We start from the raw sequence: 22302 nt of genomic DNA, 5'->3' as shown, positions 1-22302 counted from the left end.
TAATTATTCCAATTCCATTCACTGAGACCCATCTGTGTCTAAATCTTCCATTGAACAGGAATCTTTTGTCCTTCAGACTCAAAAGCACTTCTACATACGTACATAGTACATACCTATTCTCAGCACATCCATTATGGTCAAAGTACCCTAGACTCGAGCTCTTTATGGAAGTTTCATTATCAATGAAATGAAAGCAGCAGCTTCTCAATTAGACACAAGTGCTAGCAGTGCACAATGCTGCTGCTGCTTCTGGCCAGGGGCAAAAATGAAATCTTTTTATTTATGTGTTTATTTTTATAATTTTTAATCCCACGATTTTTGCAACCCAGTGTCAATTATCTAATGTAATCCTGGGCGCTACACTTCCTCTGCCAACCTGGGGAGCAGACTGAACTCATGCTTCCTTCTATGCATGAGGAGTCCAAGCTTCTTCTTTTCACCTGACAGTTTCCCCGGCCGGAAGGAACACGTTATTCCGACCAGTTCCTTTCCCCTCCATCAGGCGGCCAGGCTGGCCAGGGGGAGGTAGTTTAGAGACCAGGATTACTGCATGTTTTTTGTGAGGGTACCTACTAGGGCATTCACTTCTAGTCATTTTTACTAGTTGACTAGTTGCCTAGTTTACTAGTCGACTAGTTGTTTAACTACCTATTATGTTAAAAAATATATATAAATATATATATATATATATATATACTAGAATTTCGCCGCCCTTTGGGCGGCTCATCCTAGAGTTACGCTGCAGCGCAATATGGGAAGAAGGAAATTGTGGGATTTGACAGACTCCACATGTTTCAGCTGTGTTTTTAAACCCAGTGTTGTTCCCTGCACATGTAGTAGTAACGGATGGGTTATTATTATTATGTGTTGGTAACTTGTTTTGTATTATTTTGTGACACTGCGTTTTAAGCAGCTGTTGTTGTTGCAGCGCAGTGTGTGTGTGTAGTGTTCTTCTTCTTCTAATGGGTGTGTGTGTAGTGTGTAACTTCCGGTGGGCTTTTCGGAAGTGCGCAACGTAACATGGAAACTCGTGGGTCACGTGGTGGGGTTGGAGCCAGAGGGCATGTTAGTGTTGCCAGGTCTGCGTATTGTAAGCGAGTGGTAGTGTGTGTAAGTAGGCTGTAGGAAGTCAGGGTTTGCGGGCTTGTTTTCTTAGATGTGGCAACAAATTAGCAATGGTAGCCAATGGATGCAGGATGCAGTGTTGCCAGGTCCGCGAGTTGTAGTGTGTGTAAGTGGCGTGTTGAATGGCATTTTTTCTGGGCTTGTTTTCATAGGCGTGGCAACAGTGTTCCGTGGCCCGTGTGTGTGAGTGTGTGCGTGGGGGGGTGTGGGTGCTTGTGGCGACAGTGGTTGTAGTGAAGAAATGCATAGCGGGCGTGAGTGTGGAAGGGAGGCGGCTTTGGTGGCAGTGCAATGGCCATTGTTCCGCGGGTGGTGTTGAGGCTCGGCGTTCGGCGCGACATGAGGAGATAACGGCAGAACGACGCGGAGGGTAAGTCTGTGACGTCACTGCCGTGTGAGGGTAGTGTGTAGGACGGCGTTGCAGTAGTAAGTAGGGCGGTCTTGGCATGACGTAGCTGTAGACTTTGGGTCCCTTGTCCGTGTTTTGCACACAACATTAGTTATGTATATATAGATAGATATAGGGGGGGAAAAAACAACCCTTTTTTGTTTTGTTTTTCTTATCAACTAGTCAACTAGTACCAACAAGGTCGACTAGTGGATTTACTAGTCGACTAGTCGACTAGTAAAATGCCCTAGTACCTACCCTAGGGGATACGGGAAGAACAAACTCCACACAGAAAGGCCCTTTCGCCAACCCCGCCTCGGGTATGGGCACTGATGACACGAATGAGAGAACACGCCACCCAGCGCTCAGTGGCCCCAGCGGGAATCAAACCCAGGACCTTCTAGCTGTGAAGCGACAGCACTACCGACTGTTCCACCATGCCCCCGCAAAAATGAAATCTTGACAAAAATGTCTGCTCACAAGCAGTAGCCAACATTTGAGAATCACTACTAATAGTTCGACTCCTAATGTGTCATAGTGTCGTAAATAATGAATGTCGCATTCACACTAGGGGTGGGACGATATGGGTACCTCACGATACGATATATATCACGATATTAGGCCCTCGATATCGATAATATCACGTTATTCGATATATTGCGATAAAAACGCTATTTTTGTGCTCGGACACAGGGAGGGACCCACACATAGCTGTCTATAGTGGTTGCACCACTCAAACACTAAATTAATACTCCATAAACTCCCCTTTGCCTCATACCCTCATCATAATACCTCACAAACACCACCAACTGACCATTATCACTGGTATCATCATAAGGCCTCACAAACACCACCAACTGACCATTATCACTGGTATCATCATAATGCCTCACAAACACCACCAACTGACCATTATCACTGGTATCATCATAATACCTCACAAACACCACCAACTGACCATTATCACTTGTCCACTGCTGGGGAAATGCATTCTGCATTTTGTATTCCCACAAAGCTGTTTGGACAAATCACCATCCAGTAATTTTAGCTGTAATTTCCTCCTTTTCTAAACATGTTGTTCATCACTTCATTATGAACAACATTTAAAATTTCCAAAAAAGAATAATCGATATTGATTATTTATCGCGGGAGGACGTATCGATTATATATCGCAATATCGATATTACAGCACGCCCCTAATTCACACCAGGATGTTTTACTGCGATTAAAAGGAATCCTGCTGTGTATTGTCGGAAAGTGCACTTCGTTTGGCAGGTGTGAACGCTCATTCAAATTCTGGTGCGGATCAAACAAACTCATTCTAGTTCACCAATTACAGAGGTTTCGCTTTGTTTCCAAGTGCACCTGACTGCGGTTCACTGCAGGTGTGAATGCAATCCGTATCAAATAAAGAAATGAAGCAAACAATGTGCATAAACATGCATAAACATGGAGCGGCGGAGCTCTGTCACTGTGTGTGGGGAGTGGGGACTTTCTTCATCTCGTTTAAATATAATTAGACCCTACTTGAAAATTGTTTAGCTCAGCATGATCTATGTAACTGTAACTAACATGGCATATGCATAATAATGTTATATGGTGATCGGATCATCAATGGGATATTGTCAACGTCAGATACATATAGCGCTGCTGTCTCTGTTGTGCCTCCATGTGCCAAAAAGAACAGTAGGGCTGACCTAAAAAATAATAATATTCGAAATTCAAACATGAAAAAACAAATCGAATAAATCTGTTTTTTCCATTTAAGTATTTCTTTTTCATTTTTTATCAAAATTGCTGATCTACAAGCCCACAACGCATTGTCGCATGACATGTTGAAAGCTTGTAGATCTGCTACCCTTCAAAGCCATGTGCTTGAGCTCCACGATTCATGAGCTCAAGCGGGGGGGGCGGGTGATTAAATAATGACCTGTTACATGGCGATTATTCACTTTCTGCTTCTTGGTTTCTGAGTGAACCGGAGTAATTAGGTCCCTCATAAAGAACTACTTGTGGTCGTGGAGTACACAATTCAGACATTGGTGGTAAATTAATCACACGCCGCCTCCCATCGACGGAGCTTCGAATTCGGCTAGTTTTTTGGCTAGAAGCTTCGACTTTAAAAAGAAAAATGATTAAAGGTCACACACACATACACAGAGTAACGTCCAATCCCTGACACACCCCCTGCATCCACGTTACCCTCACTTTACGTCCTAACTATTACTCGAAGTATAATTTAACAACACCATAGGTTTTACTGTGTTGTTGTTTGCTACGGTTGACATAGCGCAGTTTGAACACAAACGCAGCACATTAAAAATGCAAGAATGATGGAACCACACCCCCCCCAATCGCACCGAGTCCACCGAAGTACAGGTGTGAATGCGACATACACATTATGAAGAAAACCTGGAGACTCCACGTCCAGTAATTGGGTCTTCGGATCAAAATAAGAATTATTATGGTGTGTAAAAAAAATAAAATCAAAAATTTGCCACGGACAAGACCAAGTCTTTTGTGTACATATGGACATACTGACGAGCCCTGCCTCCACCTGTGTGCTGCAGATCGAGGCCCACCTGGACACCATGATCAACGAGCAAGCCTCCTTTGTCCTGACCAGGGCCGGACTGAGCTACATCTACGGCTGTGTCCAGCAGCACAGCACAGAGCAGGTAACACACACACACACACACACACACACACACACACACACACACCCGATCGGAACCAAACATAAAATTACTTGTCTTTTAGTTCTACTGGATTTCTTTTCCACTAGTCCCTCCTACTTTTTATTTGTTGACGCAATTGTCAATAATATTAGTCACAGTTCTAGTCATTTTTGTTTTAGTCGACAAAATTAACACTGACACACACACACTGTTTGTAATTGTAATGCTATTCTTGTGAGGAAGTTTCAAAAGTTTAAGACAGCATGGAAATTGCCACAAATGCCTGGACCGCTGGCCTAGGGGTCCTGGCACTTAGGCTCTAATGCCTAACGCCTGGCAGCGTGTTGCGGGTCCAAGTCCCTTTCCTGACGACCTTTGCTGCATGTCTCTCCCCGGCATCTGTTTCTCCTTGTTTCCTGTCTGCTTCCACTAACATTCTACCAATCAAGGTTCAAGTTTGTACTTTATTGTTACATCTTGTGTACAGGTACATAAGAGTAAAACTTATTTTTGTTTGGCTTCCTTACAGACAATGCAGCAGCATATAGATAGCATAACATTCAAACAACAAAACACAGCAAGCACAGCAAACAAAGGGATAGAATAAAGAGTGCAAGAAAGAGCATTCAAAGAGTAAAAATAAATAAAACTAGAACTGCACTCTGTCCAGTGCCTACTTGCTTGTTGCACACAAGTAGGCCATAAATGGCCTACTAGTGCGCAAGCAAAGCGCGCAAGTACTGTGAGTGTCGACCGCTACAAACGGTCAAATCTCAGCTTCTCTGTGAAAGAACGTTTGAAATATTTAATTATTAGGTTTAGCTATTTGCTACGTACCTAGTTCTTGGAGGTAAAAAAGTAGTATTAAGTATGGTAAGAGACGGATTTCGATGGTGACGTATATGCCGATCAGTGTCGGGTGGATTAAAGGAAATGCCTCTATGTATATGTACTGTATATGTAATTTGTAAGTTGATTAGCGGTATACTGTGGTTACTTTCCGTATGCGTATGTATCGTAGCAGCATATGACGTCGGGTATAACTGGTATACATAACTAGCTCTCAATGATGACGTAATAAAGATGTGGATTAATCGGCTTTCGATGGTGACGTATATGTCGAACAGTGTCGGGTGGATTAAAGGAAAGGAAATGCCTCTATGTATATGTATACGTAATTTGTAAGTTGATTAGCGGTATACTGTGGTTACTTTGCGTATGTCCCGTCCCGTTTGATGCGTATGTATCGTAGCAGCATATGACGTCAGGGTATACTGTAACTGGTATAACTAGCTCTCAATGATGACGTAATAAAGATGTGGATTAAAGGACCCAATGCCAGGGTGTAATTGGTTAGTTTAACAAGGTGCAAAATAAAGGCATTAAAGCAAAAAAAAGGAACCAGGAACATGGTCCTCAAATATCTAGTGCTCAAATTATCAATATTATATATATATATATAATTATACTATAATACATTTGGCCCTCGCAGTTATAGTAATACATGTACAAACACACACGCACGTACGGACGCACGCACGCACGCACACACACACACACACGCATGCACGCACACACACACACACACGCACACAAAATGCACTTGCATTGTTTGCTCGTGCTCACCCAAGTGCACGTCTAAGAAGTGTGCATTTAGTCTGTGCTCAGAGCTGCTCAGGTCCTCTAATGGTCTACTTTACTAGGTCAGGCGTGTTTACAAGGCTTTAGAATAGCTATTGCTATGGTTACCAGGCCAGGGGGCTTTTAGCAGTTCTGTCCAATTTTCACTTGAGAAGGAAACATGGAGAGATCGTGTCTTTTTTTTAAAAGATGTATCACATTTTTGTGTCCACTAGTTGAGAATATAACCCCACGCACTCCCACTGGCATGGTACCAAAACCCACCAGTCTCTCCTGTGTCTATATGCTGTCCTCGTCTCAGCTTTCCTACGGTCTGTCACTCCTACACAGTCTCCCTCTAAGCTTTCCTATGGTCTATCACTCCTACACAGTCTCCCTCTCAGCTTTCCTATGGTCTGTCATTCCTACACAGACTCCCTCTCAGCTTTCCTGCTGTCTTATCTTATTGTAATTGCTGTACTGTATATAAATTCAGCATATTATAATGACCTTTATTGATAAGTCGAAGGAATCAACCAAATATATACTGTATGTTGTATGTTCACAGAAGGATGCACCAGAGTAAGGCCATGGCGTCACCAAAATGTATCTTAGGGTTACAAAATGTTCAAGTGAATAAACCGTTGCTGCACATGATTAGACGCCTGTCGGATTGTCAGACTGAGCTGCACCACATGCGATGAACATTTCGTACACAAGCTTGAGACTCGACATGAGATTTGATCGTTGGCTATGCTCACGTCATATTGACAACAACAGATTGATAAATGCTGAGATTTTGCGTTGAGATAGACCCATTTTGTGGTCTGCAAGTTCAATAAATAAGGGGGGGACAAATGTTGGACCGACCGACCGACTGACATAGACCATCATTAGATGGCCCTAAAATCAACAGAAGTGGGTCCATGAATAGAAGATAAAGTCTCTGTGAGGGCCATCACAGTCAGACCTAAAACTAATAGAAACCATCTGGGGGCTTATTTACTATGCCGCAAATTACCGCCAGGACCACATAAGTCTGCATCGCCGCATGTTTTCAATTTAGCGGTTTATTTATTAAGACTGATGATGTAAATGAGCACAGCCGCAGTGAGTTAATGAATGCACTGCCGCTATTGAAGTCTCGTTTTGCCTCCAGTGAGGCTTTAGTTAGTGCCGTGAAACGTCTCTCGGCTCTCTCCAAAGATCTGTGTCAGAAAACCCAGGAAGCAATCCATGGATAAAGATGAAGAAAAATCTACTTTATTCTACCGAGTGCAGTCGTTATCGGTAGCATTTCGGGACCGGAAGTTAAATGATTTTCAATTTGTCGAAAAAGTGGCTTCAAAACTGTCTGTAGAAACCAAAGGGACTGGCTGTGTAATTTTCTTTTTTTTGGTACAGTCTGATTATCCCATGTGCACTGGCGCTCGGCTGGTGCAGTGGTAATATAATCCAGCTTGGTTGAGCGTCTATGAACACTACTGGCCTGTGTACCCGTGGAGGGAAGCTGGTTGGAGACTGTGATACTTATCACTACTGGCCTGTGTACCCGTGGAGGGAAGCTGGTTGGAGACTGTGATACTTATCACTACTGGCCTGTGTACCCGTGGAGGGAAGCTGGTTGGAGACTGTGATACTTATCACTACTGGCCTGTGTACCCGTGGAGGGAAGCTGGTTGGAGACTGTGATACTTATCACTACTGGCCTGTGTACCCGTGGAGGGAAGCTGGTTGGAGACTGTGATACTTATCACTACTGGCCTGTGTACCCGTGGAGGGAAGCTGGTTGGAGACTGTGATACTTATCACTGCACATATAATAGTGCTACCGAGGTCCTACCAATTACTGTGAAAGCTTTTCTTTTCATTTCGTTGGAGTTAAAGCTAAATCTAAATGTAGTAAAACGTGTGCTTCTTATTTTTTTTCATCAATGAATTTCACTATTTCCACATTAACCCATTAAAACAGTCTTTGTATTGAGTTGTGCTTGAAATGTACTGTAATTCTGCAAACTGTTAATAAATATTTCAATTTTTTATTTTCAATCAATCAATCAAACCCGGGAAAGCATTAGGCGATGTGACATTTTAGATGGCGTTGGCTAAAATGACAGATCTACAAGCTCACAATGCTTGCACATCTGCTATATATATTATTTTTTTAATCTTTTCAGAGGTTAATATATTCAGTAGATTATTAGCTAATTTTTATTATTATTTTATAATAACTTTTGTGCAGTAATGTTTCTGCCAATGATTGTGAAGGTGACACTGTGTGTGTGTGTGTGTGTGTGTGTGTGTGTGTGTGTGTGTGTGTGTGTGTGTGTGTGTGTGTGTGTGTGTGTGTGTGTGTGTGTGTGTGTGTGTGTGTGTGTGTGTGTGTGTGTGTGTGTGTGTGTGTGTGTGTGTGTGTGTGTGTGTGTGTGTGTGTGTGTGTGCGCGTGTGCGTGCGTGCGTGCGTGCGTGCGTGCGTGCGTGCGTGCGCAGGTTGTACCATTGGGATGACTGACACCCATAGTTGTGGTGTACCATGTCAGCCTAGGAGCTCTGGGTCGTGTCGGGACACAGCACGCCCAACACTGAGAGCCAGAAGTGACGATGCATTCTTACTCTCCGCTAGTGTCCTCCGTGACCTTATTTACCATCTTTGTGTTTTGAAGTTGTTTGTTTTCGGTCACTCTCTCGTCTGCATCGCCACATTGGCTGCCCCTAATTAGCATCTTGTCTGTCTAACAGCTCTATAAGGCAGTAAGAGCATGGCTGAGCAGTGACCCATCATCTCCAGAGAGAAGAAAAGAAGGCAGTTGAATGAGTGTAAAAGCCTGTGATCTTTTTTTGCTTCAAGGAAGTGTGGTGACGTGCATCGGTCTTTGTCGAGCGTCTATACAAACACAATTGGCCGGGGGAGGGGTGATGTTTGTCACTGCGCATACTCCTACGGGCAGGGCCAGCATCTGTCAGCAGGGTGTGTTGGGCGGAAGGCATAGGACGGAGGCATTACGCCCTCATCCCAGTAGGGGATCCAGGTGAGCCAGAAGGATACGACAGCAGTGACAACACACAGAAATGTGTGTGGGGAGGAATCATCAAATAGTTAATTGTTAAATAATATTTAGAGTTGTAAATGTCATGTCCGGGTAGCTTAGTCGACCTTGTGGGCCTTTGGACCAGAAGGTCATGGGTTCGATCCCGGGCCCCACCAACTCAGCATTTGATTAGCACGGCTTGCGTGCTGCAAGTCGTACTCTGAGCTGCTGGTAGGTGTGGCGCTCCACCTCAGCAATCCAACTCCCATGGGTATAGAAGGGTGTGTAGGATGGGTGACAAATTCCAAATGTACTTTGTCAATGAATTTAGCTTTCTCTCCATTCTGTCATAAACTATAGTAAAACCAAACCAAAACAGGGTGGCGGTGGCTCAGGGGGTAGAGTGGCTGGATGGTAACTGCAAGGTTGCCAGTTCGAACCCGGGCTCCCCCAGAGTTGGTGTCGAAGTGTCCTTGCACTATATATTTCTAAAACTATGAAACATTGTTTCCAACATATGTGAATGGAGTTTCTAGGTGAAAGTGCTTTTTTGACGTGCCAATATCTGCCATTGAGCCCCATTATAAATTTCTCAAATTTGAAAGCACTATATATTTCTAAAACTATGAAACATTTCAAAGATTCCATTTCAGGCAAACATGTCCACCGTAAGATGAACCTAAATAGGTTTGAATGGGGTTTCTATAGGTGTAAGTATGTAGGACTAGTAGCATGCCAAAGTTTGTGCTATTGCCATTGAGAATGCATTGGGCGTTTAAGTTAAATAACTCAAACTACAAATCATTTCAAAGTAAAAAGTTCCAGCATGTGTCTCCACAGTAAGCTGAATTATAAAAAGTGTGAATGGAGTTTCTAGGTGAAAGTGCTTTTTTGACGTGCCAATATCTGCCATTGAGCCCCATTGTGAATTTCTCAAATTTGAAAGCACTATATTTCTAAAACTATGAAACATTTCAAAGGTTTCTTTTCAGGCAAACATGTCCACCGTAAGATGAACCTAAATAGGTTTGAATGGGGTTTCTAGGTGTAAGTATGTAGGACCAGTAGCATGGCAAAGTTTGTGCTTTTGCCATTGAGAATGCATTGGGCGTTTAAGTTAAATACGGGGGGGACATATTTTGACAGCAGAAACTGCCTGTCATAATTTCTCCCCATTTCTCTCCCTATCCCAAAGCCCCCCCAGGTACATTATATATTTAAACTATTTTCAGCAATGGTACACTTGTTTTTTCAGTGGGTAGATCTTGTTGAGCTGGTCATTTTGAAAGTAGATCTCACGTCATAAATGTGTGGGCACCCCTGGTGTAGAGCGTTCTCTGCTGATACCGACAATAAGCCTCTCCCGACCTACTTACTTACTAAACGCTCTTTGTTGCTCTTGATTCCAGGGTCCACTCTCCATCCTCCCCAGCATGGACACAGCCTCAATGAAAACAGCCATGGTAAGTTGTTCACCATGGGTGACCTCAGGCCTCGTCTTGTGTAGGCAGCCCACCCCGTTAACCTTTTTAACCATTGAGACCTGAAGCCGATTCTGTAAACTACTTCGTAATTCAACTACAAAGTTATTCAACATTCTTTCAAACACTTGACCAAACTTTTCCAAAAATAGCAGATGTACATGATTGCAGCAGGAAAAAAAATCAAATGACACGGATGCTTTCCCGGTTTTAATGGGTTTATAATATGGATTGTTATATATTCTTTTTACGATTTATATTTCTTATATTTCAACAAATTGACAAGAGAACACATTCCAATAGTGAAAATTGCCGATCTAGTGTAATTTATCGTAATCGAGGCAAAAGTTTTAAATCAGGGGTTATCACCCCTGATTTACGACTTTTGGTCGTCATTTTCGTCAAAAATATTTTTTTGCCACGGACATACAAAATGAATATTACACCAGAGAAACACAGAGATTGTAACCTCACGGGTCCATTTGATTCCAAATTGTACACTCAGAGTTATGGGGGTCCAAACGTTGGAGAACCACTAATACTAGTGGGCTCCTAATGTGCCATACAAGTGTCATATACAGTATATTCTGAAGAAAACCTTGACATTCTTGACTTGACATTCAGTAATTGGGTCTTATGCTCAAGATAAGAACATTATAATGGTTTGTAAAATTACATTTGCCATGGACAAGACCAAGTCTTTGCCACATAGCACATTTGTCCGTGTACGGACATACAGTATATATACGGACTCTTTCTTTTTTTTTTGTAAAATTGCTAAATACAATGCACAAGTAGGCCTACTTAGGATTGATACATTCAATACCGATTATTTGCATTGCAAAATGATACCATACGATAAAAAAGTCAAACGATAAGATATGTTGCTATTTACATATTGATACACTTCGATTGTTGAAATAGGAATTGATTTTTCGATGCAGTTACTGTATGGTTCCACCCAGTGGCGTGCACAGATAGACACTAGGGGGTGCTAGAGCACCCCCTGCCCTTTTGGCAATGTGCCCTTTTGAAAAAAAAAGAAAAACAACTTTTTTTTTTCTTCTTTTTTTTGATTTTTCAAAAATAGCAGACCTACAAGCTCATAGCGCGCCACTCGGTGGCGCGCTATGAGCTTGTAGATCTGCTATTTTTCAATAGCTAAAGCATAACATAATGCTAACACCAAAAGGGGTTCCCGCCCAAAATGAATTAAGGCAACCGGCCGGTTCCACGCGCTGCACAAGGTGCCCTTTTTTAACTTGAGCACCTGCCCCTCTAAATGTCTGTGCACGCCACTGGTTCCACCCCTAATGCGTGCGGTGTCTCTAGCTTCCAGCTGATGGTTCTACTGTACCTCGGTTCTCATCTCTCAGGTACAGTTTGACAGGTACTTGTCATCTCCGGACACCCTGGTGATGCCGCAGCTCAACTTCCTGCTCAGTGCAGCCATCAAGTGAGTTCTACTTTCAATTATGTTCACAATTCAACACAAGGCAGACTCTGAAAACGCCTTCTAAATACGAACCTAGGTAATATTTATTCTAAAATTTAAAAAATGTTATTTTGCTATATACTGTACATAGCAACAAGAACCCCAAAAGGTTTGGAAAGCCAACATCTTAACCACTAGAAGAAAGGGATATCCCTATAATCCGGAGGAGATATTAGACTTTTAGTTCATCATGCTGAGGTTGAGAGTTACTCTGCTACACAAGCACAGCAGTCTCAAGCCAGACTACTCTCTGCTACACAAGCACAGCAGTCTCAAGCCAGACTACTCTTCCACAATCTTCCAACGTTGCAGACACTCATCTGACGAGCTGCTTGCACCTGAAGGTCATGTGTTTGTGTCATTTTTCCATTAACAAAAAATATATTTTGAAAATATCTTTCAAATATGTGCAAGCTAGGTTTTGGACAATATTAAAGTTTTATACAATTTTATTTCATCAATATCAAATATCAATGGTCTTTTGTCAGGTGTGCTGTGAACAAAACACAAATAACTCAGCCTTTTTCAGCCTTATTTTACCTTATTTTACCAAATGTAATCAGATGTGCAAGGTCTTTCTGTCTGTTTAACTACCAAGTGGTTAACATAACTACAGTACATCTCTCTTTCATTTGCATTACAATGCATGGCCCACATTAAACTAGATTGATCAAATCCTGACCCCAAAAAGGTTTAAAGCTTGCTAGATGCGTGACTTTGAGGACATTAAGCATGATTGATTCATTTGGCAGGCCAGTCAAAACTTTGTGTGACTTGACAGACTATATATGCATCATGTTGCGTCATATAACACGTCACACACCAAAAATAGCAGATCTGTCAATTTCTCGCAATGTTTTTATTTTGTATATATTTTTGCCACGCAATGCGTCGCCTGATGAAGTCTAAAACCAGGCTTAGGCGGAGGTAATTTTGAGAGGCTAGTTTCAAATTAGAGACCGCTGTGTGTACAAGAAGACCAACTTCTCTCTCATCTTTGTATAAAACAAAATTTCAAAAGCAATGTTTGAAAACATCTACTCGGTAGAATGCTGGTTGTTTAGAATTTGCTCTGGTCCCATCTGCCTGGAATAATGCAATTTGAACATTATATACTAAGTATTAAATATATATAAATATTAACTATAAATATTTTATTATTCTGCATTTCAGACACTTCCCCAAACAAACACGCATGGAGTTTGGATCCTAAATGGAGCAAACATCACAAAACTGCTGCATTTACACTACTATGTCTTATTAACCCATTCAAACCGGGAAAGCATTTCCAAGCACTGACCTCTGGGGGTTGCGTTACACTTACACATGTACAGTTGGAGGCCATCGATATTGTCCTTTTCTTTTTGCTGAGGTTTGCGTGATCTGCGCAAAAGGACAGTTAACCCATTTTGGGCGGGAACCCCTTTTGGTGTTTTAAACATGTTATAATTTAGCTATTGAAAAATAGCAGATCTACAAGCTCGAGCTTGTAGGTCTGCTATTTTTGAAAAATCGTGAGAATATTTATTTCAGAAAACTGGAGGATTTAGAGGGATTTTTTAAAGTTTTGAGGTCAGGCCTAAATGGGTCAAATGATAAGGGACAATATCGGTGGCACCCAACTGTATGCTTTTAGCTTTACCCCGGCCGGCACTGCATTGGACGGCTGTATGTGTGAGTCACATTTTTACTGGGAAGTGCAACTTCGCTGCAGGAGCACTCAGGTTAATGCTCTCTATTAATGGACACGGGGCCAGCGCTGATGGCCAGGACGCCATTAATTATCTTCTAGTCCATTTCTCACTCACACCCGTTTTCCCCGAACGTCCCCATCTGTAAAACTCCATTATATGTCCCTCTTTCTCTCTCCTTCTTTCTCTTTCGCTCGCTCTCTTTCTCCCCCCTCTCTCGGCACTCCTTGGCGATAGATACACAGGGAAAAAACAAACCAAATCCCCCATTCCCCCCAACACTCAAAGAGTGCACAAAATAATTGAGATCTCCTTTCAGGCCTGTTCTGTCCACGTTGCATGCATTGCCAGGAAGTCGTTTTCTTTCAGTAATGCACCAGAGACTGGTCGGACCTCTGAGGGCCAATTAAAGCAATGGATCTCCAGAGAATTTCCTTTAAACCTGTTTTTCAACATTACCGGCCGACTAAAAAGCCTCTGCTCTGTGTCATCAGCGCCCTACCCTAGGTGGGGTTGGTGAAATGGCCTTTGCATGTTCTCCCTGTGTCCCCTAGGGTTGGGGGACACAAAAAATATCATGCGTAATGGTCTCTATACTGCCTCCCCCTGGTCAGCCAGGGCATGATGGAGGGGAAAGGAACTGGTTGGAACAATGTGTTCCATGGCTATTAGTATTTTTTTTCTTCTGTTAATATCCTTAGTGTACGCTTCAATTTTTTACTTCTCTGCCAGTCAGGCTTTCACTTTCAGATATCCATCTGCTTCTCAGAACAACACTGGATCTGAATTTATAAAATTACAATTCATCATACAACAGTTCATCTACCACTATTTTGAGCATGTAGGTGAAAAGTTAAGAAATAAACATCACGCTTCTCGATTATCTGATTAATCGAAAAGGTAACGGACAGAATAATCGCCAAGAAAGAAGAAAACAATTGACATTTGCAGCCTAATATTTTTGCATCCATATTTTTGCATCCTATGCCTCTGTTCTGTCCTGTGAATCTATGTGTTGCCACTCTTTTCAACCTCGTTATGCTACAGTATAGTATGTGTATACTGTGTAGATATCTTTTTTTCATGTTCATGATTTTCATGTTTCTCCTTGCCTCCCCTCTCTTTGCCTCCCCTGCCCCCTTTGTTCCTACTTTATTTTCCTGGAAAACAACTAAATGATGGAGCTTGGGCGAAAACCAATGTCACCCACTGATATGTACACCTGTACAGCTGTTATGTGATGAATACATCTGATTCATACTATCTGTCATCACAGGAAGTGATCCCAAAAAAAAGAGAAAACTATTAGGGTTCTGCTGTGGTTTAAGTTATCAGTCACCATGACTGATTTTACTTGGCAGCATGTTGCGCAGCAAAAATATCTCCCTAATCTTAAACTAGATAAACTCTCAGTTGAGAGCTTGTAGATGAGCTATTTTGGGTTATTTTAAGATTAGAGCGTGTTAAGTAGTCAAAACTAGCAATTATGTTCAGCATGTTCCATAAAAACCCACGATCCATTTCATGAAAGCAAAGGTTACTAAAACACCCTAACCCTAAACATATTGTGTTAATTGGGCTCCTATCACATTGTTTCACAAATTGCACATTAGGAGCTGGCCATACAACATGTTTCAGTCTTGAGATTTTTATTTAACTTTAATCCATGTGAAGCCCTCCATCTGCAGTGTAGGGCTGTCATGATTACAAAGTTGACGATTAATTGTCACACAAATAACTTCTATAGAGTATAGAGGGTATGCGCATGACAACGACAACCTACCTCAAACCTAGCCTGATTATCAGACTGTAGCTTTCTTGAAGCTTCAGTCTGACATTGTCTCCTGTCTGAGCGATTTCAAGGGGGAGGGGATTAGAATTTCCCTCAACCCTCTGTGTGTTGCGCTGCGTGATGACGCTGAAAACGGGACTCGGCGCTGATTGGTTGTTCGTTAGACCCACCCCCCCACCACCGATTCTCATTGGATAATACATTTTTCTACCGAAGAAATTATAGGTTCACAGCGCAACACCAGACCAAGAGATGCAGTCCACTCAGAGAGTGGGCGGGGTCTTTGGGCTGGATCCAGGCTACCTCAAACCCTAACCTAACCACAAGCAGTGCATGTTCGCCAACCTTAACGCATGTTCGCCAACCTTAACGCATGTTCGCCAACCTTAATCCGGTCGCCAACCTTAATGCATGTTCGCCAACCTTAATCCGATCGTTTTCCGCATGTCGGTCCCTATGGTATGTCGGATAAGCGTGCGCACCCCAATCGCATGCATAAAATGAGTGGCAAATCGAGTGGTAAAGTCGGCTTAACGTCGTTTAACATCATTTAATGCAATCAGATAGGACTTTTCTGTTTGGATGCATGGACTGTCAAGGCCAGAAAAAAGCTTTTTTTGCCACTCAGTCAGTAGACGTTCCCGCATAACTTCCAGGTATGATGATGTCACACGCATGCCCTCTATTAGCGATGTAATTGTGCTTTTTTGCATCGAACATTGGAATGTTACAATTTGTATTTTTTGTTGTATTTCTGTTTCTCACAAATTGCACTGGGCAGATATGACAAATAACTTAAATATACAAAGAAATCACTGACACATTTAATCTTTTTATAATTATTTTCATATATTGTGTACATATTTTAAAATATGTACACAATAGCGGAAATAGTTGATCTACACAACACGTCACGAAGTAAGCTAGTTCTGCTATATTTTTTTTAAATGTCAACATGGAAACGATTAACGATTATGAAAAAATAATTGGGCTTATCTCAAATAATTGCGATTAGGCGATTATGTAATAATACCAGTGACAGGCCTACTGAAGTGCGTCCATAGATGGCAGTGTGCACCACCACACTCGCAGTGCTGCTGCTGCTGGCTTTGGCACAGCTGGTGGGGGTGGGGTGGAGGTGCTGCTGCTGTCTTTGGCACAGTGGGTGGGGGTGGGTGGAGGTGCTGCTGCTTGATTTGGCACGGTGGGTGGGGGTGGGTGGAGGTGCTGCTGCTGGCTTTGGCACGGTGTGTGGGGGTGGGGTGGAGGTGCTGCTGCTGGCTTTGGCACGGTGGGTGGGGGTGGGTGGAGGTGCTGCTGCTGGCTTTGGCACGGTGGGTGGGGGTGGGGGTGGGTGGAGGTGCTGCTGCTGGCTTTGGCACGGTGGGTGAGGGTGGGTGGAGGTGCTGCTGCTGGCTTTGGCACGGTGGGTGGGGGTGGGTGGAGGTGCTGCTGCTGGCTTTGGCACGGTGGGTGTGGGTGGGTGGGTGGAGGTGCTGCTGCTGGCTTTGGCACGGTGTGTGGGGGTGGGTGGAGTTGCTGCTGCTGGCTTTGGCACGGTGGGTGGGGGTGGGTGGAGGTGCTGCTGCTGGCTTTGGCACGGTGGGTGGGGGTGGAGGTGCTGCTGCTGGCTTTGGCACGGTGTGGGGGTGGGTGGGTGGGTGGAGGTGCTGCTGCTGGCTTTGGCACGGTGTGTGGGGGTGGGGTGGAGGTGCTGCTGCTGGCTTTGGCACGGTGGGTGGGGGTGGGTGGAGGTGCTGCTGCTGGCTTTGGCACGGTGTGTGGGGGTGGGTGGAGGTGCTGCTGCTGGCTTTGGCACAGTGGGTGGGGGTGGGTGGAGGTGCTGCTGCTGGCTTTGGCACGGTGTGTGGGGGTGGGTGGAGGTGCTGCTGCTGGCTTTGGCACGGTGTGTGGGGGTGGGGTGGAGGTGCTGCTGCTGGCTTTGGCACGGTGGGTGGGGGTGGGGTGGAGGTGCTGCTGCTGGCTTTGGCACGGTGGGTGGGGGTGGGTGGAGGTGCTGCTGCTGGATTTGGCACGGTGGGTGGGGGTGGGTGGAGGTGCTGCTGCTGGCTTTGGCATGGTGGGTGGGGGTGGGTGGAGGTGCTGCTGCTGGCTTTGGCACGGTGGGTGGGGGTGGGTGGAGGTGCTGCTGCTGGATTTGGCACGGTGGGTGGAGGTGCTGCTGCTGGCTTTGGCACGGTGGGTGGGGGTGGGTGGAGGTGCTGCTGCTGGCTTTGGCACGGTGGGTGGGGGTGGGTGGAGGTGCTGCTGCTGGCTTTGGCACGGTGGGTGGGGGTGGGTGGGTGGAGGTGCTGCTGCTGGCTTTGGCACGGTGGGTGGGGGTGCTGCTGCTGGCTTTGGCACAGTGGGTGGTGGTGGGTGGAGGTGCTGCTGCTGGCTTTGGCACGGTGGGTGGGGGTGGGTGGAGGTGCTGCTGCTGGCTTTGGCACGGTGGGTGGGGGTGGGTGGGTGGAGGTGCTGCTGCTGGCTTTGGCACGGTGGGTGGGGGTGGGTGGAGGTGCTGCTGCTGGCTTTGGCACAGTGGGTGGGGGTGGGTGGAGGTGGCACGAAACGGTTTGTGCAAAAAAGGGGGAGGGAAAAAAAAGAATCCAGTGAGAACACTTGTATGTGGACCCCAGGTAGTCGAGACTAGCTGGTTGCTATGGCACCAGCTAATGGGGATACTTTAAAAGAAAATCATAACACTTAATTCTTACAGTTGTGTCTCACAGTTATTCTCAACTCCAAAAAGTCTAAAGTAGCAGAGAAGAAGCAATGTGCTTCACAGAAAACGTGTACCAAAGCACTAGAACAATACTACACACTTTCACACAGATGACAGAACATGTACAACAATATGAAAATGTGTGATACAGGCAGTGGTTTGTCATTAACGTGAATGTATAATCCAAGAGTAGACAGTCAATCATTGCGGACAGTTTGTAAATAAAAAATAAATCCACGTTGGTCAACTATTACAACAAACGAGATCCAAGCGGGACTATTTCCATCTGGTTTCTCCTGGCGGTACTGTCACGCAATTTTCGTTTCACCTTTGTGGAATTGTGCTTTCTTTCTTGTTGTTGTCTCTGTTGTAGCAGCAGCAGGCCATATTTCTATTGCTTATTATTATTATTATTGTTGTTGTTGTCTCTACTACTGTAGTGCGCGGCTGCGCGCCTCTCCTTACTAAAGTCTCGTGACGCAAGGCCCCACTGGCCGGATGGGAAAAAAGGGGGGCAGCGGGCAATCGTTGCGTCCATTCGGTCATTACCCAAGAGCCGCTCCGAATCACTTCCTGTGATTGGAACCGGCTCCAGTTCGGACCCCGGGTATTTTCGGATCTCGGGCTTACCCGAAGACCTCTAAAGGGGAGACCTTGAAATGTAAAAGTTTGAGAACCATTGATATAGGACAGTTTTCTTTTTTATATCAAGGCCCATTATTTATTTAGCATTTGAGCCACAGACCACGATTTGATGAGATTTAGTCTAATATTTTGTTATCGTTGGATAAGATTGTGTCCACAATTCCATGCTGTATTGATGTTGGTACCATTAGGAGAAATAACAGGCAAACAATTTCTTTACATTCTCTAATTTTGTTATGTAGACTTCTTGTAAATTAAGTAATGCAGATGTTTTAACAATAATTTAACTCTTAACTAATTAAAAATAAACATCACGCTTCTCGATTATCTGATTAATCGAAAAGGTAACGGACAGAATAATCGGCAAGAAAACAATTGACATTTGCAGCTATTTAATTTAACATTTTACGCTCTCAAGAGTTAAAGATCTAGAAGGGTCCATTTGGTTACAAACTTTCCATCATTTAGCTGGGGACCACCTGGAATCCCCTCAAGGACCACTGGTGGTCCCCGGACCACTGGTTGAAAACCACTGATATAGGGGATGAGGAGGTTTGTTTCATTATCAATATAAGTAAATACACAGTGCAGTGGCATGGATCCTCTGATACAGCATAAGGGTTTCACTTCAGCAACTGTTCATTGCTATTATTGTTTTTATTATTATTTATTTGGGGGGTTTTAACCACATCAATTCTGGTGACCCTATCTTGGGCATGTCATTATTAGGGGCGAAAATCCTCCAAAGTAGCCTCGGCCTGCTTGATTATGACATTTATACTCCGTCCTATGCCGGTGTCACAAGGGAAAATAGCCGACCTACAAGCCTAGAACGCATCACAATGTAATGTTTTGTGAGCTTGTAGATTGTCTCATCTTCCTCGCACAACCCTGTTGTACGCAAAAGTAGTAATCAGAAGTCAGCATTGCAGGTGTCAAATTCTGTTCGTTTGAGCTCTCAACAATGCAGATACAGGAAGAGCTAGGATAGAGAACGAGATGAGAAGAAAAGAACACGGATCACACAGAGCAAAAAAATAAATAACAGGAAGGCACACTGTTCAAATCAAATAATAGAACTGTATGCATAAGGTGCATGATTATACTTAAGTGGTTAATCCAAATGTTGCAGCCGAACATGCCGTATGAGGCCCCACACATCCTTAAAAGCTTCAAACCGCCTCTTTAAAAGAGCTTGGAAAATCACTAGATAAATCTGAGCTATTCTTAGTAGTAGTAGTGATGATAATGATCTTTATTTATTATAGCACCATTCATACACAAAATGCAGCTCAAAGAGCTTTTCACACAAAAGAATGATCATAAAAACAAGTGCATAAAAATAACTAAAATATAAATGGTGCATTTATATTGCACTTTTGTCCAAAGCACTTTACATAAATTGTGCAACACACACACACACACACACACACACACACACACACACACACACACACACACACACACACACACACACACACACACACACACACACACACACACACACACATACTGATTGAGGAAGAAGCCATGCAAGTCCACCAACCTGCATATCGGTCCCATGTGTTCAGAGTCTCGCTCAAGGATCCGGACACTTCGACACTAACTCTGGGGGAGCCCGGGATCGAACTGGGAACCTTGCGGCTCCCATCCAGCCGCTCTACTGGCTAATCCATTAAACCCCTACTGTCTACTTTACCCCTGATCTACTGCCGCCCAAAAAGGAAGCATTTAAAATGAGCACAAATCTAAGACAACAGGGGGACACATAAATAAAGCAATGGAAATTAATCATTGAGATAATAGGCGAGGCTTCTCATTAGTTGTAGTACGTCTCTGTGGGGTGGAAACCTCATATTATTATACTTTTCAGGATTCAAATTCAAAAGCTGCAGATCTGCAAGCTCAAATGCGTTGTTTCGACCTTGCAGATCTGCAGCTTTTGATGCTTTTGTGTGACGCCGTAGGGCGTTAATTTGCCGGAAAAACACCAAAAGTTAGAATATGGAGATGGGAGGTTTCTGTCCGACAGCAACGATTAGTATTAAATATCATTATGATAATAATACTATTAAAATAGTATTCATGATAATATAATAGTATTCATGATAATATAATTCCGTCTTATCAGTAATGTTAGACTAGTAGTAAATTATGTGGTATGACTTTGCAGGGAGCAGATCTTCCGGCAGTCCACAGAGCTGGTGTGCAGGGCGTATGCGGAGGTGTACAAGGCTGTGAACGCCCCCGAAAACGGATACAAGGACACAGACACGCTGGTCCCCAGGTCCCCACAGCAGGTTCAGTCCCTGCTGTCCTGAGAGACATGTCATCATGATCCTCATTGCAAACATCCTTGACTGTTCATTTAAACACTTTGGACCAAATGTATTGTATTTGGACCCACCATCTGAGAAGATTTAGTGCCAGGGAACCTCCTGAAGAGAAGATTTTTATGTTAAAGAAAAAAAAATCAATGTATTTATATTTTTCAATTATTTTCACAAACAGCAGATGTATAAGCTTGCAGCATGGCATTAAGTGGTGTGCTGTGAGTTTGTAGATCTGTTATTTTTGAGCCAACATTTACCACATTACCCACCAGGACCTGCCCTTTGACATAGATCTACATCATTTTAAATGTCTGCCCTCCACAATTTGGAGTAGATTCATGCCAAAGGGTATTTTATAGTGTTTATGAATGATGGAGTCGTGATGCTACTTACATTAGCATTGGGTTGCTAGGTGATGATGTTAACAGCAGTGGAGTGCGCCATCTTGAATTTTGCACGCACCCACGCCCATTGTTATCTGTTTATTTTTATTTTTATTCGCCTTTATCTCCAATTCCTTGTCCCAGATGGCATTTCTGGTCAAAAGAAGGTTTATTCGACGGCCGATAGCCAACGCTGTAATCATTGCGGTAGTCCTTACTCATCGTCCAGCTGGAGATCAACATCCAGTCCGACAACACAAACGGAAAGTAACATTTGTATAGCATCTGGTCGTGGGTTTTGGCTCTTCAAAATAAAGGTAAAACGGGAGGAAATCCTTGGCAGTACGAGGTGAATTCATTTATGAATCCTGGCGGTTAATATGTTAAATGCGTAAAGTGGTTAAATGATTGTGATGCGTTGTTAACAACTTTAGCTGGGGAATTTTCTTTTTGTCTTTTGTATTGGTTGTTTTCTGTACTAAATCCAGTGTATTTACACAGCATTGTATGTGTGGTCTTCATTAATATGCGCTGTCCCTCCCAAATAAATGTATTGTCAAACAATTAATTAACATGTACAAATATGTCTTTCTGTATATTGTTGTGGAAATGGAAAGATAAATGACAGAAGGTGGATATATAACATACGTATGTATGCATGTTTTATTCTTTATAACAAATCCATGGTGTCTCTCTGTCTCTCACCCCGTTGTCATGCTGTGTGATTTGAGCCGCTGCCTATGTAAATTGTGCAGCCTTGTGTTTCCCCCCCCATCCAGATAGGGAGGTAGGGCTAGATAGTGCATCTAATGTTGGGATGTATGGGGCATGTCATCCAAGCATGGATTAATTGCGTAAACATTTTTAATCTAATTAATTTCCCAATTGAATTAACTCTATTAACTCAGTTATTTTGA

General features: G+C 43.5%; 1 protein-coding gene across 2 annotated transcripts in view; it reads left to right on the top strand.

Moving 5' to 3' along the window:
- The window catches only part of cog6 (component of oligomeric golgi complex 6), a 59344-nt gene extending 37312 nt beyond the window's left edge, over positions 1-22032 (top strand). The window contains exons 16-20 of one of the 2 annotated variants that reach the window (XR_013791083.1): positions 4084-4191; positions 10250-10303; positions 11698-11777; positions 20843-21381; positions 21415-22032. Coding sequence is in view for 1 of the 2 variants with exons in the window: in XM_079513579.1 (XP_079369705.1) it covers positions 4084-4191; positions 10250-10303; positions 11698-11777; positions 20843-20990 (390 nt within the window). In the remaining variant the exon portion in view is untranslated. Of the gene's footprint in view, positions 1-4083; positions 4192-10249; positions 10304-11697; positions 11778-20842 lie in introns of both variants that reach the window. The other variant, XM_079513579.1, reaches the window with a different exon arrangement.
- The last annotated feature ends 270 nt before the right edge of the window (positions 22033-22302 follow it).

Source organism: Electrona antarctica (assembly GCF_951216825.1).
Source record: "Electrona antarctica genome assembly, chromosome: 11".
NCBI lineage: Eukaryota > Metazoa > Chordata > Actinopteri > Myctophiformes > Myctophidae > Electrona > Electrona antarctica.
This window is presented reverse-complemented; position numbering and strand designations above follow the sequence as displayed.